Genomic DNA, 17,390 nt, shown 5'->3' on the forward strand with positions numbered 1-17,390 from the left:
AGGGCTCCTGACCACATGTGGGCTCCCCTCCTTCCCTCAGTTCTGCCCGAAGTCCCTTGACCTCTACCACCCTGATACTCACCCCTGCTCTGGCCTCAGGACCGTAGTCGTCACCTCTGCTACCTAGCAAGACACACAGTCAGCACCCCGGGTGAGGGCCGGCTGTGTCCCTCAGGCTGGGGAAAGGCTTGAAGGTCCCGAGTGGTTCCTGGGGAGTCGGAGAGTCGTCTGTGGCAGAGGCAATCCTGCCGCGCCCATGCTGCCCGAGCGCCAGCCAGAAGGGTGAAGGTGGAGCCGCCTTGTGTCCAGACCCACGCGGGGCTGCACGGGTCCACACTGGAGGGCGTGTGGGTGCTGCCATGTTGCCCAAAGACACAGAAGCAACTGAAGGGAAGACACAGCTGTTTTTCTCATGGTGCTGCTGTGCTGCTCTGCCCTTCCTGGTCTCCGAGTCACGGTGTCCCACCGGCCTTGGATGGCTGCCCTTGATTCCCAGGTGTGTCGCCCTCCAAGGTTTCTGCCTTACCTTCACCCAAACATAGTCTCTCGGCTTGCCCCCGCAGTTCCACACTGAGTCTTTCCTGGTACCTTTAACCCAACTGCTATCTGCTCACTTTAAAGCACGAGAGGACTCTGTTCAAGGCCAGCACTCTTAGAGCCTCCTTATTTGTTTGCCCCTAAAGTAAATGAATTCAGTCAGGACAATATAGCAGTTACATGGGGGTAGAGCCACGGCCTTTAAACAGCTCTTGCAAAGGGTCCAAAGTGTCAGAGAGCAAGTGGTCTGGCTTTTATTCCACACAGGAGAGAAAATGACACTCATAATCACACTGCAGTGAAAATGTCATGAAGACAAGCAAAATTAGAGAACTGACAAAAAGATGCATTGCTATTTTAAATGTCATTTATCTGGATAAGCGTTTGGGGACCCTGGAACCTTTTGGGTGCTCCAAAACCAGAGCACAAATGTCCAGCACCCTCTGCTGAAAACACCTGTACATCACCCCCTGTAGCCAGTCACCTTTGGGTATGGGTCCCATGAGTGAAGGAGTTCACGGTAGAAGTGAAGTTGGCTTGTCCAGTGGAACAGATGGGATGACGTCACATGCTGTTCACTTATGAGAGCGATGGAAACGGACACGGGAGCCCATGGATCTGGTCTCTGTCTGGTTCCCCTCACGTGGTGGTTGTCGTCCCAATCTTGGTCAGGCCACAGTTGAACCGAATGAGTGGAGTCTACGTGTGTGGCTTCCTGCCTCTGTTCCTTGCTCTGCACGGGGACTGGTTTCCTGACCCCTTGCCTGCCTTCAAAGATCGTCTGTGCCTCAGGGAAACACATGCTTCCCAATGACCTGCCCATGGACTTCAAAGACACTGTTGCTGATACTTCTTTTTCCCTTGGAGAACCCCAAGATGCAGATCCGTTCGACCCCCTCGGACGGGGCTGGAGGTAAAGTGCTAAGGGGGCCATATTCACTTCACATGTTTCTGAAGTGCTAGCAAACATGAACGTGACACAAAGAAGACAATCAAAGGACAAGGGGACACAGACCCAGTGAAAGGGGCTATGAGATAAAAGCAAGATATAAGAACTCTAGAACGTTCCATAAATAGTATCAAACTCTTTTTGATATAGCTAGATCAAACTTCTCTATGTCTTTGTTTCTGTCTACCTGTATCTCTGTTTTTTGGGGTCATCCTAGTGATCAGAGCTCCAAGATGCCTGCTCGGAAGGAATTCTGCATCTCCAGGTTTCCCCTCACTGTCCTGATGTCCAGTTGAACCTCCCCTGTGTGGCAGGGTAGGCGCCCGTGCTCCTCGGAGGCCCAGTGGGGACCTACCACTTGCCTGCCAGTGAAGAGGGCTGGAAGGAGGTGGCAAGCCGGTGGGGACACTGCCAGCCGCCCTGTCTCCATGGGGCTGAGGAGGAGGGGGGAGAGGAGAGGCCGGGCTTTCTCTTGCCTGAGGTCTTCTCACAGGGTGGGGGAGTCTTATTTAATCATGAGGCAAAAATCTCTATCTTTAACTTACATTACTCCTGAATGCGAAAATATTCAAAGCAGCTGAACCTTCAATATTATAAGAAATGTCATATGAAAGGCAGATCCAACGAGAGAGCCACCGCCCGCAGCTCTATGCGAATCCCTAAGCCAGCCTGTTGCCTTCCCGCAGGACCGCGCCTTGGCGGAGCGCAGTGCTGCGGGAATCTCTAGGCACTGAGGGTGGGGAGGTGGGGCGGAGAGGCCAGGGTGGTCTTCGCTGGTGGGGTCTGGGGGAGCAGAAGGCAGTGAGGAGGGTGAGCCTGGTGGGCAGGGAAGACACGCCTTGCCTGGAGTCCCCTCCCGTGAGAGACCAGAGTGCCCCCATATGCAGCCCTGCCCCAGGCCTCTGGGAAGATGTGAGCTGGGTGCTGCGGCTCCTCGGAGAAGCAGCCGGTGGAACCCGTGGGCAGCTGTGCCTCTCAGGCACAAGGACAAGTGGCCCGGGAAAGGAAGGGGTCCCTGCTCAGCGTGCTAGCGGGGTGTCCTGTTCCTTCCCGTGCAGCGGCAGGCTCAGAGACATCACTTCCTGCGGCAGGACCAGCCGGCTGGGGCAGGCCACGAACGTCTTTGCCCAAGTCCGTTTCCAGACAATTTCTGAACTGATGAGTCTGCGGTTACGTCACACAGTCCATCCACAGTCCAGTCGCAGAGTTCCCTCAAGTCCCCTCCGCTGACAGGCGCTTAAAGGATTAAAGTGCTCGGAGTGCTTCTACCCGGAAACACTAAGCAGTCTGGGGCTGAAGCCCACAGTCTCGCAAGAGGAACCCAAGGCGCCGGTGCGGGAGGCTGGGGGCGGGGACGGGGGCTCTCGTCACAGGGTGGCCCCGGCCCCCGCCCCCCCCCCCGCCGCCGTCGCAGGGGTTCCTGAGGCCCACGGGCCGGGGAGCACGCGCTGCAGCGCCCGCAGGCACCGTCGCCGGGCCGAGAGGAGCACCAAGCGCCCCGTTTTGAAGCCCGGCCGTGTCACACCACGCGGGGGGCCGCCGCACAGCCCGCGTCGCCCGGGGCCGCCTCGCCCTCCGCCCCTCCGTCGCTCCTCCCCGCGGGCCTCCTCCCGCCGCGGGGCTTCTGGGGCCGGCCCGGCCGCCGCGGGGCCCGGAGGGCTTGGCCGCACTCGGCGCAGCGGCCAGTCCCAGCGCGTGGCCGCCGCGGCTCGGCCCCCTGCGCGGCCCGGGGCTCCCGGGGGCGCCGCCCGCAGCGCGCACACGCGCGGGGCCGGTCCCGGCGGTGCAGCGCCCGGTGCTTGCAGAGGTTGGCTCGGCGGCTGAAGGCGCGGCCGCAGTCGGGACACGCGTAGGGCCGCTCTCCGCTGTGAGCGCGCTGGTGCTGGCTGAGCCCTGAGCAGCCGCGGAACGCCTTGCCGCACTGCTTGCACGTGAAGGGCCTGTCGCCGCTGTGGCTGCGCTGGTGGTGGATGAGCTGCGACACGCCCTTGAAGGCCTTGGCGCACTGGCCGCACGCGTACGGCTTGTCGCCGCGGTGCGTGCGCTGGTGCTCGATGAGGTTGGAGCTGCGGCGGAAGGCCTTGCCGCAGTCCCCGCACGCGTAGGGCCGCTCGCCGCTGTGCGTGCGCCGGTGCTCCAGCAGCGCGAAGCGGCGCCGGAACGGCTTCCCGCACTCCGGGCACGCGTACGGCTTCTCGCCGCTGTGGATGACCTGGTGCTTGATGAGGTTGGAGCTGCGCGTGAAAGCCTTGCCGCAGTCCCCGCACGCGTACGGCCGCTCGCCGCTGTGCGTGCGCCTGTGCTCCACCAGCGCGAAGCTCCGCCGGAAGAGCTTCCCGCACTCGCCGCACGCGTACGGCTTCTCGCCGCTGTGGATGACCCGGTGCTTGATGAGGTTGGAGCTGCGGCTGAACGCGCGGCCGCACTGCTGGCACACGTAGCGCTTCTCGGCGCCGCGCGCTCCCTGCCGCCCGGGAACCCGCTCCTGCCCGACGCTGGGGCTGCTCCTCCGCGGCGTCTCTCCGGCCGCCCCGGACGGGCCGCCGGGACCTTTCTCCCGGGGAGGGTCACCCCTGCTGGACCTCCTCTGCGGAGAGGGAGCCCGTCTCACTCCCTGCTCCGGCGCGTCCCCTGGCGGCCCGGCCACTGGGCGATCGTCACCCGCCCGACGAGCGGACCCCGGGAGTTCTTCGGGGCCACGCTTCTGTGCGGAAACCGACGTCCCGGTCTGTATCCCGTCTCCTGTAACGACACAGAACACCTACCAGGGGCGCTCTCCCCGCAGCTCTATTTAGGGTTCGTTCTCCTGCCTCATGCCCACACCAAAGCTGAGAAGGAACGGATCAGGACAGGGTGACGGGGCGCGGGAGGGAGCTGGAAGCGGTGGAGGGACACGGCAAGAGGTGCTGCCTTCACCCAGGGTCTCAACGAGGACTCCCGGGGCGATTTAAGTGCGCCACAAAAGGGAATTTCCCACCCAAAGTGGTCACAAGACCCTGCTTGGGCGGCTGCTCCTTGTGACTGGCTCAGGGCAGCCAGCCCGGCGCCCCACAATCACCTGTCTGCATCTCCGCGGTGGCCCGTGTTCTCCAGACGTCTGTTGCCCAGGGCCCCTCCCCTTGTTCCAGCCAGGAGACCAGGTGGGGCTTGGTGGATAAAAATCCTGTCCATGGAAATGAAGCAGATCAGTGACATTCCTGTACTCAGCCCAGCCTTCCTACCGTCAGCAAAAGAGAACAAAGAAGCCTCTAAGAGAGCGCCACTGCGAAGGTCCAGAGCAAGGACAGATTCTCTTGACGGAAGCAAAGGAATTTGAACGCGTGTGAGCCCCCAGTGGCCACGGGCAGTCCAAAGTCCATGGGGACTGGGGTCAAGAGCATAACGATGTTACTATTTGGCCTGCGGGGAGGGCAGTAGGCATGTGGGAAATGGGGGAATCTGTGTAAAGATCCCAAGGGACCAAGGGCAGGGATCCGCGGCAGGTGGCACACAAGGGCCCCAGGGAGGGTCAGGAACCGACAGAGCTGAGGCACTGCGCCTTGAAAGCCGAAGCCCCATTCCCATCATCGAACAGAACAGATGGCTCAGTCCCTTTATGCCAAACTCAACGGACAAATCCAGAACTCCCCTTTGAGCCCTGGATCTGCATGGTGAGGGTCAGAAAGAACCAAGGGGAAGAAACTAGTCTCCCTCTGTGGTTAGATGAGGGAGATGAAATCTGTAGGAAAGAAATGGAGCAAACAGACCCCTGCAAGCCAGCGGCAGCGGTGTCTGTGGGTGTGTGGGGGGGTCCTGCCCAGCTCCTTTCCGGGTTTCTTTTTTTTTTTTTTTAATTTTTTTTATTTTTTTCAGCATAACAGTATTCATTATTTTTGCACCACACCCAGTGCTCCATGCAATCCGTGCCCTCTACAATACCCACCACCTGGTGCCCCCAACCTCCCACCCCCCACCCCTTCAGAATTCTCAGATCGTTTTTCAGAGTCCATAGTCTCTCTTTCTGTAGGCCGGAGAGCCAAGTGCACGTCTTAGCCTTGATACAAGGAAAAAGAGCAGCTGAACTCCGTAACATGAAATGAATGTACAATTCCACCTTGATAATGAAAAAAGTCTACAGCAGCATATAAATATTCAAGGATAATGCGTGTCTTTTACTTAACATGTGATTTTAGATGCAAAATAAGTTCGATGGGGGCACGCGCATTTACCACTTGCAGGTCAAAACCATTTAGCTAAAAACTGTCCTACTGAGACAAAAGCCGGGCTTCAGGAGATTACTGCTCCGATGGGAAATGCATTTATTCTTGGGCTTACAGTAACCAACAAACAAAGAAACTTAAAAATAAACAGAAACAGAGTAGGGGGATTAGATATGTGTGTCCGATCCTTACCCAGGGACACCAAATGACGATAGTTTTCCAGCATCACTGTCTTGTAGAGGATCCTTTGTTGGACATCCAGAAGCTTCCATTCTGTCTTGGTGAAGTACACGGACACATCTTCAAAAGACACTGGCCCCTAAAAGAAGTCATTCCTGTGGCTGCAGGGGACTTCATCCCCATGAATCTCAGAATGGGCCGGCAGCAACTAAACTGGGGGCAGGGAGACCCAGAGAACTCAGCAGTTAAGGGGAGACACGAAGAGGTGGCAAATGGGGAAAGTCAGGGAGCTCCACTCACCTTGGGTTTGGCCTTCAAGAGAATGGCTGCCATCGCAGGGGTGCAAAGAAGCTACCGGGGTTGGAAAAAGCCAAGTATGAGATGAGGTCCACCCTACTCCAGCATGACCTCAGCCCAGTGAGGTCCCGTTCACAGCCACTGGGGGACAGGACTTCCGCACGTCTCTGTGGGCTCCTGTCCTCTCTCCTCATCGGGGTGGTGGGCCGCCAGACAGGGCGTATGAAACCTTCCTCCCATGGAAGCAGCGCCCCTGCCCTAACTTCCCAGCCGTTCCTGGAAGCTCTAGTGTCGACTCCTTTTCCTCTCGGCTTGGGGTCCTTACAGAAAAACTCCAGAACACACACACATACCCCACTCCGCCTGAAGCAGTCCCACTCTCGAGGAAAAGAGAAAGATCAGATAGTGAGATGCACTTTGGAGGGACCCACATTAGCTGGGAGAGGGGTGCTCTCTGAAGGAGGGACCTTCAGGACGAGAGCTGAAGGCTGGGGGTGAGCGGAGAGAGCAGCAGGCTAACGGCATGGCCCATATCCGGCCCTCAGACGGGTCCAAGCTCAGCGGTCATGGTGCTGAAATGGGGGGCGGGGTGGGGTGTCCAGAAGGTGAGGCCGTGTGGGCACTCTGGGGACAGACAGGAGCTGGGGCTCACACTAAGGGCGGGAAGAGCATGTCATTGCCAAAGCCGGCAGAATCAGATTTCGCCACATCAATTTTCAATACTGGAAAACAGTGGGGCAAAGGAAGGTTTGCTCCAAGGCTGTTGTCACCACCAACGGGAGGCCACAAGGTGGAATCCCCCGTGGGGAAGCAGAGGAACCAGGTGGTGGCTGGCCGGGGAGTGGGCTGCGAATGCTTACGCTGTCTGGGCAACCGCGGCTTATTTCTGCTACAGGAGAGAGGGTGAGGGGACAGGGTGGCGCAGCATTTAAACTGCAGCCGAGTCCCTTATCACCAGTGATGAGCTTTCAATCAGCATTGGCTGAGAATTAATAAACTCATGTATCCGATGAAGATGGAAAGAATCCCTTAAAGCAGAATGGACACTAAAACCACCGGGTGAAAGACCTAGGGAAAGTGGATGGCCACGTGATGTCAAAATGTCTTCCCCTGTTTGCTGCTGGTCACAAGACAGAAAGCTAACCTGGGCAGAGCTGGGACATGCCTGCTGTGGGGATGGCACCGTGGGGAGTGCACAAGGCTCTTCCAAAGCTTGGCCGGATTCTAATGCAGCTTTGGGAGCCCACACCCAGTTTATAAAGGATCTTGGGGACAGAGGGAAGACCACAAGGAAGCAACAAGCCCGGTGTAGATGGTGGGCTGTACCCGGTCTCCTCTTCATATCAGTGTCATGGCAAAAAGAGGAGGCCGGCAAGAGAGACTGTTCTAGAGGAAAAGAGATGTACATGGCCAACAGTCAAGTGCAGCGGGAGTCCTTGGTGAGATGCTGGTGTGCAGGACAGAGGACTCAAAGGCACTGGGGGCCTGGAGGGGTGACTGTGGGGCCGGTGCTGCTCAGGTGTTGGCCGGATAATGGCAGCGGGTCATGGAATGAAATGTCCTTCGAGAAGCACTTACGGAGAAAATGGCATGTAAACTTACTTTAAAATATTTCCGTAAAAACAAAGGCAAGAGAGACGGGGAGAGAGAGAGCGAGACCGAGAGAAGGAGGGAGGGGCAGGGGAAAGGAGGAACAGAAAGAAAGAGAAACTCGCCAATAAGGCAAGCTGGAGGCCTCCGGCAAACCCAGGGAGGTGGGCGCCTGTGCTCTGTTTGTCCGTCTGTGCGGTGGCGCACGAGATGAAAAGGGAGATTCGTCTGGTGGTCCCTCCATCACGTGACCGAGCAATTGCCCTCCTGAGTATACATTCCTGAGGACTGACCACAGGTGTTCACATCAAAATGAACGCACTGGGTTTAACTGCAGCCTGACCGGTAGCAGCCAGAGGGCGGAAGAACCCAAGACAGGGACCCAGCAAACCGGGGCCTGTGCCCATGGTGGAATGCTGTTTGGCTATAAAGAGGAGGGAAGTACTGCTCCGTGCTGCGGTGTGGATGAACCCTGGAGACCTCATGCTCCGTGGAAGAAGCCAGGCATGGACACTAGAGGCCACATGCTGCGCGATTCCGCCTATGTGATGTCATCTAGTAGTTCACAAGAGCCATCTTGACCTAGTTTCCAAGTTACGTTGAAAAGTTCTCTTTTCTCGGCCTTTCTTGGCCAGTTGGCTAAGCCCCCACACCAAGTATCTCCCTGATTGGGGCTCCTCTCTCTGGGACCACTAAACACACTCCCCCAACCCTCCCCCCCTTTATCAGGCTCCCACACTCTGGAGCCAGGCACCCGACAACTAAGGAGCCCTCATGCCCCAGTGCCTGAGAAATCATCCAGATTAGCCAACGCACAGGGACCCTGCAGAAACTACCTACCCCTCCTCCAGTACCCCCCCGCCCCCCGCCCCATAAGGCCCCACGTGGCCGCCTCCTCTCCTTCGGAGCTGTAACAAAGAGGTCTGCCTTTGATCACTCCAAATGTCACTGACCTGTGATTTCCCATCAAGAAAGCTTGAAGTGTTACAAACTGTGTGACATCTCCAGCACAGGTAAATCCGGAGGGCCAGCGGCTGAGGGGGAGGGTGCTGGGAGCACTGGCTTCCCGGAAAGGGTTTCTCTCTAGGGGATAAAAAGGTTCTGGAACTGGGGCGCCTGGGTGGCTCAGTGGGTTAAGCCTCTGCCTTCGGCTCATGTCATGATGCCAGGGTCCTGGGATCGAGCCCCGCATCGGGCTCTCTGCTCTGCGGGGAGCCTGCTTCCCCCTCTCTCTCTGCCTGCCTCTCTGCCTACTTGTGATCTCTCTGTCAAATAAATAAATAAATATCTTTAAAAAAAAGGTTCTGTAACTAGATAGAGGGGATGGTTGCTTCATGTGCTTCATGCCACTGAGTCACTGGCTCTGAAGTGGCTAGTTTTATGTTATATGAATCCCGTCTCAACGAAAAAAAAAAGAGGGGGAGGGGCAAAAGGTGTCACTGTCAAATAATCTTGATGTCCACAGGTCATGTATGCCTCATGATGACACGCTGTCAGCCACCAGGGGACTGGCACAAGCTATAGGTGTGTGTGCAGGCGAAGAATACTGACAGCAACAAGGCTTCTCAGGCCACTACTAGAATGTTCTGAAGGACAGCACCAACTTCTTTTTTCCTTACCATGACTGTCCTGCCGGGTCATGAGCCATTTTGGAAAATACGCAAATTGAAAGCCACCTCCCACAACTTGCTGGGGTCCCTTCCAAGCTCCCAAAAGAGAAGAGATTGTTGAGCTGTGACTTCCTGAGGAAAACACACTACGGACAGGACAGGGTTAGCCTGCAGACAGAGCCCGACACTGAAATTCGACGCCACAAGGTGCATCCAGGGGGCCAGTCATGCGCAGTGGTCACACCCAAGTGTCCATCCATGAGACCTAGTCTTCCATACCCTCAAGCCTGCAAAGAGAGACATGGCAAGTTCTTCTCACAGACCCTGATCCCGAGTAACGCCCAGGCAGGAATGGGGCATATGCCTAAGGAAGAATCAGGAGACTGTGGAACTGGGGAGGGGCCTCTCCTACGACCCTGGTGGGCCACCAGGGCAAAGGAGAGGCTGAAGGATGATTCCAGGCCCCGAAGCTCAGGTCTCCCGGCAACCCGACACTAGGCAGACAGGTGACGGTCCATCAGACAGCAGCGCCCCAGGAAGGCCCAGTCTGTCTGGGTTAGGAGGGTAGCAGAATCCCACCGTGCTTGCTGACTGGCCCAAGTAAAGGCAAGGATGTGGGGCCGCCCCCCTGGGGGAGGAGAGGCTCCCGGCTGCCAACTGAAACGCATCATGGCTCAGAAAGGGGAGAGGCGGCCAGTGGGCTTCCGTGCTGATGCCTACAGAAGACCACGAGATGGGGCTGTTTTCCCAGAAAAAGGAAACAGCAAACAAACAAACAAGGGGAAAGGCGGTCGGCAATCCACGCAGGCAGGATCAAGAATTGGGGCTGTTTCATCCGCAAGGAGTGGCGCAGGGTCTCTGCAGTCAGGCTCCCCCCCCCCCGCCCCAGTGAAACTTCCTCTGAGGTCTGGCAATTTAAGACCCCAACCGCCTCCTCCTTGCTCCAGCGGTGTTCCCCAGGGGGACTGCGTCACTTGCCACCCACCTGGTGGAAAGGCCTGAGCACCCAGGGCCCTAGGGAGGCCACAGGTCAGTCCAAGGCCTCCACGGTGCCTGACCCAGCAAAGCCCTCTGAGCCTCACCCTCGCAACGGATGTCTCCCTTGCCCTGGGGGGTGGGGGACACAGGCTGAACTGGTCATAGAGATGGCTACCTCCTAATGGGATTCTGTCCTTCTCTGCTCACAGCCCTCCCTGGGATTCCTGTCTTACCCACATGGCTCTTTCTGACCTGGCCTTCCCCTCCTCCCACCCGTTTGCTCCCTACTCCTGCCACACTGTCTTCTGAGCGGTCCCTCCCACACACCATGCCACCACTCATACCTCAGGGCCTTTGCACTGGTTGTTTCGTCTCTGTGGAATACTCTGTTATTTCCTTCAAGTTTTTCAGAAACCTCACCACCTAACTACATAAACTCGCAACCCAACTCCTCACCTTCCTTCCTCTGCTCTGTTTTCCCCATGGCACTTAGCACCATTTAACACACTATAATTCTGAATTTAAAATGTTTGCTGTTTATTGTTGGTGCGGTGCCACTAGAACTGGACCCACTCTGGGGGGAGTTTGGCTGTTTTGTTCCCTAACAGGCCTGCAGCAGCCTGGTCAACACTGGTGGCTCAGCGAGGAGCTGGTGGACTGGCGGACCCCTCGAGCTAGTTCCCCTGCTCAGCTCAGCCCACTCCCTCTCCTGCTCTTGGGGGCCTTCCATGCCACCGCGGGCTTCCTCTCCTTAGGCGTTTTTCTGCTGAGCGCCTCACCACCAAGGGTTCACACCACCGAGGGGGCACAAACGCCCACCCTTTATAGCCGCGGGAATACGTCTGGGACGCTCCAGGCCTGTGCCTACTGAGGTCGCCAGGTGCCCCTAGGCGGGAGCGCCGCGACCTCACAGCGCCAGTCTGCCCAGCGCTCCCAAACACAGAGGCGCAAAAATCCAAACTTACCGCCGGGTGGCCGGTGCTCTCTGGCCAGCCCCAGGGTCAGAGGCGAACCGCAGTCAAAGGCGTGAAACTAGGAAACACTGGCTGCCTTTCCCGGGACCCTCTCCCTCGCTCCCTCGCCCCCTGCCCAAACGGAGCCCCGCTCTGGGCCACCACAGTCCTGCCAGGCCGGCTTACTGGGGCTCCGCGGGCCGCCGCGTTGGTCGCTCCCCCTCGTCCCCGCGCCCGCCGCCCCAGCCGCACCCCCACCCCCCGCCCCCGGCCTCTGGCAGGCCCGAGGCCAAGGCTGCCGCCTCCGAGAAGCCCTCCGGGACAGCGGTCCCAGGAGATGGCGGGATTCCCGGCCGGGTTTCGACCTGGTCTGTGGGCGCTGCTCTCGGGAGGCGCGTTCTGCGAGGCCGTCCGTCGTCCGTCCGGAGCCGACGAGCTGGGCCGGGACGCGGGCGGGGAGCGGGCGGGGCCGGGGCGGCGGCGGCGTGGGAACCCGGCGCGGGGGGTGGGGGACATGGAGCATGCGCGTCGCGCCGGGAGGGCGGCGGGGCCCCGTGCGGGTCCCGGCGCGTCCCACTGGGGTTCTGGGCTGACTCCCCGAGCGCCCTGGGGCACTTCTGCTTCCCATCTGGGCTGCTTCGAGGACTTGGGTAGCGGTGGTCAGCGCGCCGCCGTCCGCCGCTGGGACGGGGAGGGGCAGCTTTGGCCGAGCGCCTCCCGTGGGTCAGACCCCGGGGCTTTACGTCCATCCCGTCCTCTGTTCAGCCATTTGGGATCCATGGGACGCTGCAGGGCACCCAGTAAGCCAGCAGGGCGAAGATGAGAAAATGGGGTGCGCCGAGGGGGGTCTTAGGAAGGGCCTTGTGCAGTTGGAGGGAAAGAGAATAGCAAGAAGGGAAGAAGCCAAGAGCCGCGTCCGTCTTCCCTCCGCTGCCCCTGCCCTGCCTGGAACCTGCGAGCAGGTCCACAGGGCGGGCCTTGGGCTCTTCGTTTCCCTACAGGTCACTATTCACGTGGTAAAACCAGGACTGAAACGCACGGCTTTCTCAGGACACGTGCTCCACTGATAATGAGTGACTTGAGGTCAGGACTATGGAAAGGGCCACCAGACGGGGCGGGGGGGGGGGAAGGAGCAAGAAGACCCAGCTTACTGCTGGGTCTGTCATCCTCTCATCCAGTGCCGAGTGGGGGTGGGTGGGAATTGAGCACAAGGTGGGCACCCTCTCCGCCTCTGGGCTGTACCCCTCCTTACAAAACCAGAGCTCAGGCTTCTCTCTCGCTCTCTCTCTTTTTCCAGTGGCCCCAGGCCCTGGCCAGGAGAGCCTTGGTCTGTAGTGAGAGGTCTTCGGCATGCCCATGCTTGTGGGAGGGCATCTGCTTGCCACTGGCTGGAGGGAGAGGGCTGGGACACTCACTTAGGGTGCTTCTGGCTGCAGGGAGCAGGCGTCCTAGGAGGCCAAGGGTAGCACAGTTATGGGGGCCCTTCCCTGGAACAGAGGCAGAGGAGTCCCCTGTGGTCCTTCACTGTGGGCTCTGATGTTCACTCTTGTCCTCTCACCTGGAGACTGGCTGGGCAGGCCTGAGCTGGGACTTTTGAGGTGTAGCTGGGTGAACGGTGGCCCCTCAAAATATGTGTCACATCCGAACTCCTGGAAACTGTGACTGTGACCTTTTTTGGAAAATGTGTCTTTGCCAGCGTGATGAAGAATCTTGAGATCGTCTCGGGTTCTCTAGGTGCCCTAAGTCCAATGACAAGGGTCTTTAGGAGACAAAAGAGATAGAGGGAGGGAAGTCTGCATGCCAATAAAGGCAGAGGCCGGGCCGGTGCAGCCACAAGCCCACGGATGCTTAGGACCTCACGAAACTGAGTGAGACAAGGAAGACCCTCCCTACCACAACTTTGGAAGGCGTGCAACCCTGCCTTTACTTTGGGCTTCTGGCCTCCAGAACCACGAGAGAAAACATTCCTATTGTTTCAAGCCACCTGGTTTGTGGGAATTTATTGCAGCAGTTCCAGAACGCTCATACACAAGGGAGGGGGCTGGACCCCCTCACCCCTGAGCCAGCTCAGGAAAGAGGGCTAGGCCTTTATGCCCCACATCAGCTAGTAGTAACTGGATGGGGGCAGGGCGTTCCCTTGGATAAGGTAGCTCCTTCGGCCTTGGGCATTCAACCTTTACGGAAGGAGGGGGGTGAGAGCGAGGTGCTGTAGTAGGGCCGTAAAAATAGAGAAAAGAGAACCCATACATAACTGTGTTCAGCTGTCATGGGTTACCATAAAGGTGGCTGTAGCATGACCACAGTGAGTCTGCAGAGCAACTGAAGGCCTAAAGCAAGAGTGAGAGACCTATGAGGAGAAATTGAGAAACCCGTAATTGTCACCAGGAGAAAAATTTCCCTTCTAGATTTTGTTCAATTTCTTTTCTTTTCTTTTTTTTTTAAGATTTCATTTATTTATTTATTTGGCAGACAGAGATCACAAGTAGGCAGAGAGGCAGGCGGGCGGGCAGGGTTGGGCAGGGGAAGAAGCAGGCTCCCCGCCGAGCAGAGAGCCTGATGCGGGGCTCGATCCCAGGACCCTGAGATCATGACCTGAGCTGAAGGCAGAGGCTTAACCCACTGAGCCACCCAGGCGCCCCTCAATTTTTTTTTTCTTATGAGGAATTTCAAACACATGCCAAGCCTAGATAGAGTAAATTCCGAGGATGCATGGGTCAGCTCCAACAGTGACCCTGCCCAGTGCTGTCCTGCCCCAGCCCTCCTCCCACCTGCCTCTCCTTGCTGTGGGAGGAGACTGAAACTCCCTTGACAGAGGCAGCCTCACACCCCGGAGACCAGGGGTGGTGTCTTGAGGGCAGCAAGTCCAGATTTGGCCCCTCTGCAGCAGGTCCCAGGGACCCCAGTGGGGTAGGGGACTGGAGAAGGAATCCGGGGACATCCCACGTTGTCAGTGGGAAGTGAGTGAGCCTCTCGCTGGGGAGGAAGAGGTCTGGGCCAGGGGTGGGCAAATTTGCAGGGGGCGGCCTGGGGCAGTGCCTGCAGGAGGGTGCTGTCCCCGCCCCCACGCCAGCTATGCTATGACTGCCACGCTCAGCCAGCGCATTCCTGGAGGGAGGCGGTCCGGGAACGCGCAGAGCCTTGAGTGGTATTCTCTTGGCCCCAGACATTGAGGTTGACAGATAGAGCCCAGGCCTGACAGCGTGTGAGGGGAGCTTATTTGTGGACAGATGGACAAGACAAGCTGTTTCTGTGCAGGTCCGCTCACCTCTGCATGGACAGAGTGGAGCCTGAGGGTGGAGGGGTGTGTGTGCAAAGTGTTGCCCTGGGGGACAGGGGCCCTAGTGTGGGTAGTAGCTGGGAACGCACACGGCAATCGGAGCTCCCGGTCACATGGGCTCCTCTGCACCTCTGCGCAAGGGTCAGAACAGTGGGGGGCTCGTGTGGTCGGGGATGTCATGGCACGTATGGGGCTGGTCCTCCTACCCTCAGGGCTTCTGAGGCTTGATGGGGGCCCTCATAGGGAGGCTGGTGGGGGCAACGATGCTGGGCTTGGGTGCAGGAAGGGAGCAAAACGCTCCCTTCTGAATAGGCCACCTTGACATTTGTGCGCCTGAAGCTCAGCTGCAGCTGGAGACGTCCTGATGATTGCAGTTGTTGCTCTGGCCCCTGGATTTCCCAGAGGGGAGTCACCACTGTCCCTTTGCTGTCCCTCCTCAGTGTGGCCACCACTGTCCTTCAACTGTCCCTCCCTGTGTGGCCACCCTCTCCCTTCACTGGCCCTCCCGGTGTGGATGCTCCCTCCACCATGTGTCCCTGGGGGCCACGCTGCCCCAAGACCCAGCCTCTTTCTAGTGTCAAGTCTTGGCTGTGGCATCAGGCTGCTCTGTGCGTGCTGGGGAAGGTCTGTCAGCAGCAATCAGGACCACAGGCTTCCTTGATCCTGCCCAAAGACAGAGAAGCCCTCCTCAGACAGAACGTGAAGCCTTCCCTTCCACCCTGCTGGGCCATTTGGGGGATGGTCTGCCCAGGTCACTAAAGTTGCCCTAGGAATGCCACGTGCAGCTGGCCTTGGACCAATCAGATCTGCCTCTGGGTTTGAGCACAGGGGGCTACCATGCCTTGAGCTGCATGGGGGAGGGATAGACACTTAAACCAAAAGGGGGTCCTCCCGGAAAAGAAGAAAGGGGAAATGGCTGTGGGGAGGGCGGCCAGCCATGTCCAGTCTCTAGGCATTCCTTTGGGTGACAGGAATTGTGGCCAGAAGGATCACCGGCTTTGCCGAGACGTCCTGGTGGAGGGGGAGGGAGGAGGGTCAACTTCCAGTAGCCCAGGACAGCTGCTCAGCCTGAGGCCGGCCTGCAGCCAGCTGCACCCACTGCCCAGGGTCTGTTCCCACCAGTGGTCCATCCCCTGGCCTATGCCCACACTTGGGACGGGGAGCAGGTGAGGCATAGCTATATGTGGGTTCATCCTTGGGCCACTTGGAGCTTTCCATGATGCCCCACTTCTGTCCCTAGTCCAGACCTCTCCTCCCTACCCCTTATATCCAGGTGGATTCTCGACTTCTCCACTTGGGTGCTTCCAACTCATATGCCCTAAACGGAACTTAGGATTTTCTACCCAGTCCCCAGCCACAGTGGGTAGAATCCCCACACACCCATGTTAAAGGCCAGAATTCGAGGATGTGTCCCTTGCTCACCTTCCTCTTCCAGTTATTCCTGGTGTTGGATTAGTTCTCCGCATGTTTTAGGTCTGTTAAATCTGCCCTATCAGTTCCAGGACACTGCCACTACTATGGTTCAGGCCACCATCATCTCTCCTGGGACAGCCCCAGCTGCTGCTCAGTAGGCTTTCTGCATCCACTTTGTCCCCTCCCCTCCTAATTCTTGCAAAAGAAAACCAGAAAAAGCATCTGGAAATACAATGTGAACGTGTCATACACACACATGAGTGCACTTGTACCTCTGACTTTGAACCTTTCAATGTTCCCAGCTCTTTTAGGTAAAGACCAACCATAAAGACCGCGTGGTATTTTCTCTCCAGCCTTAGTGCATGGTGCTCCCCTCACCCTGCATCTCTCTGTTTGCCTCTGCTCCAGCCACACTGGTCTGCTCTCAGTCTGATACTCACCGTGTTCCTTTCAACCCCAGGACCTTTACGCATGCAGTTCCCCAAACTGATGTGAACCCCACCTCCCTCCCAGAAGAAGAGCGGAAAGTGCCAGGTCCGCATTCTCTCAGCTTCCCTTGCGCTAGTGCATGGGCTCGTGACCTGGTCCCACCAATCAGAGGCACCTGCTTCCAACCGACTCTGGGGCCAGAGATAGGAAGAAGCAGGGGCCACACATACTCCACAAGGGCGGGTAGGCAGCAGCAGAGGCAGTAAGACCTGTTTCCCAAGGAGCAGGGGTGGCTGTGGTTCTCGTGACAGCACGTGCATCTTCCATTGCTGCGAACTAGTGCAAACCAGTGTCTGCGCCCAGCTGGGGGAGGCATCCTTGGAGGTACCTTCACTAGCCCAGCCCTGCAGTGTGATTCAGACCCTTGCTCCTCTCTGCAAAGCCTCCAAACCTGGCTCACTGGTCATCCCCAAACGCCTGCGGGACATCCGTCATCCTTCAGCTAATTCCCTTTGTGCTTCCAACCGCCAGTCTGCTTCTGTTGTGTGCAACTAAGAACTACAATGGACTGGTTTTCTGCAGAGGCTGCGTGATCTCCCACTGCGTTAGGTACTCCCTGCCCTGGGTTCAGGGTCGCCACGTGCTCTTAGAGCTTCGCAGGTCTTTACACAATCCATTATTGACTTCTTTCTTCATCCTTCTTTTAACTTTGGTGTTTGTTAATAGTTATGAGTATCTAGAAGCTTCATATTACTTGTTGGAAAACAGATCGACAAAAATGAGCCATTTTGAGAAACTGAGAAGAAAAAATATTTAAAAAAGAAAGAAAACAACAGAACAGAACCTCAGTGATCTGTGGAACAACATGACAAGGTTTAACATGTGTATTTGGGATCTGAGGAGAGAAGAGAGAGAAGGGGGAAGAGAAAGTACTTAAAGAAAAAGTGACTGACATTTTCAGTTCGGAAATAGACAAAT

General features: G+C 57.6%; 1 protein-coding gene across 2 annotated transcripts; it reads right to left on the reverse strand.

The window, feature by feature from the left end:
• Positions 1-362: 362 nt before the first annotated feature.
• On the reverse strand, positions 363-11,729 carry ZFP92 (ZFP92 zinc finger protein). 2 transcript variants are annotated; one of them, XM_047715606.1, is made up of 5 exons: positions 11,659-11,729; positions 6,166-6,216; positions 5,878-6,004; positions 4,545-4,649; positions 363-4,228 (listed from the first exon to the last, which is right to left on the reverse strand). In XM_047715606.1, exons 2-5 carry the CDS (start codon positions 6,196-6,198, stop codon positions 3,006-3,008), a joined length of 1,488 nt encoding a protein of 495 aa, XP_047571562.1. In that variant the 5' UTR covers positions 6,199-6,216; positions 11,659-11,729; the 3' UTR covers positions 363-3,005. The 2 variants fall into 2 exon arrangements, with proteins under 2 accessions (XP_047571562.1, XP_047571563.1); XM_047715607.1 differs by lacking the exon at positions 11,659-11,729 and adding an exon at positions 11,306-11,489.
• Positions 11,730-17,390: the final 5,661 nt, after the last annotated feature.

This window comes from Lutra lutra, chromosome X (genome assembly GCF_902655055.1).
Source record: "Lutra lutra chromosome X, mLutLut1.2, whole genome shotgun sequence".
Lineage (NCBI taxonomy): Eukaryota > Metazoa > Chordata > Mammalia > Carnivora > Mustelidae > Lutra > Lutra lutra.

What these genes read in the sequence shown, in the direction of transcription:
- ZFP92 (XM_047715606.1), bottom strand. Translation starts at nt 6,198, where the DNA reads ATGGCAGCCATTCTCTTGAAGGCCAAACCCAAG. An exon ending in TCTTGAAGGCCAAACCCAAG is followed by an intron (nt 6,005 to 6,165) that starts GTGAGTGGAGCT and finishes GACTTCTTTTAG; the next exon opens with GGGCCAGTGTCTTTTGAAGA. An exon ending in CACCGCGGAGATGCAGACAG is followed by an intron (nt 4,229 to 4,544) that starts GTGATTGTGGGG and finishes GTGTCGTTACAG; the next exon opens with GAGACGGGATACAGACCGGG.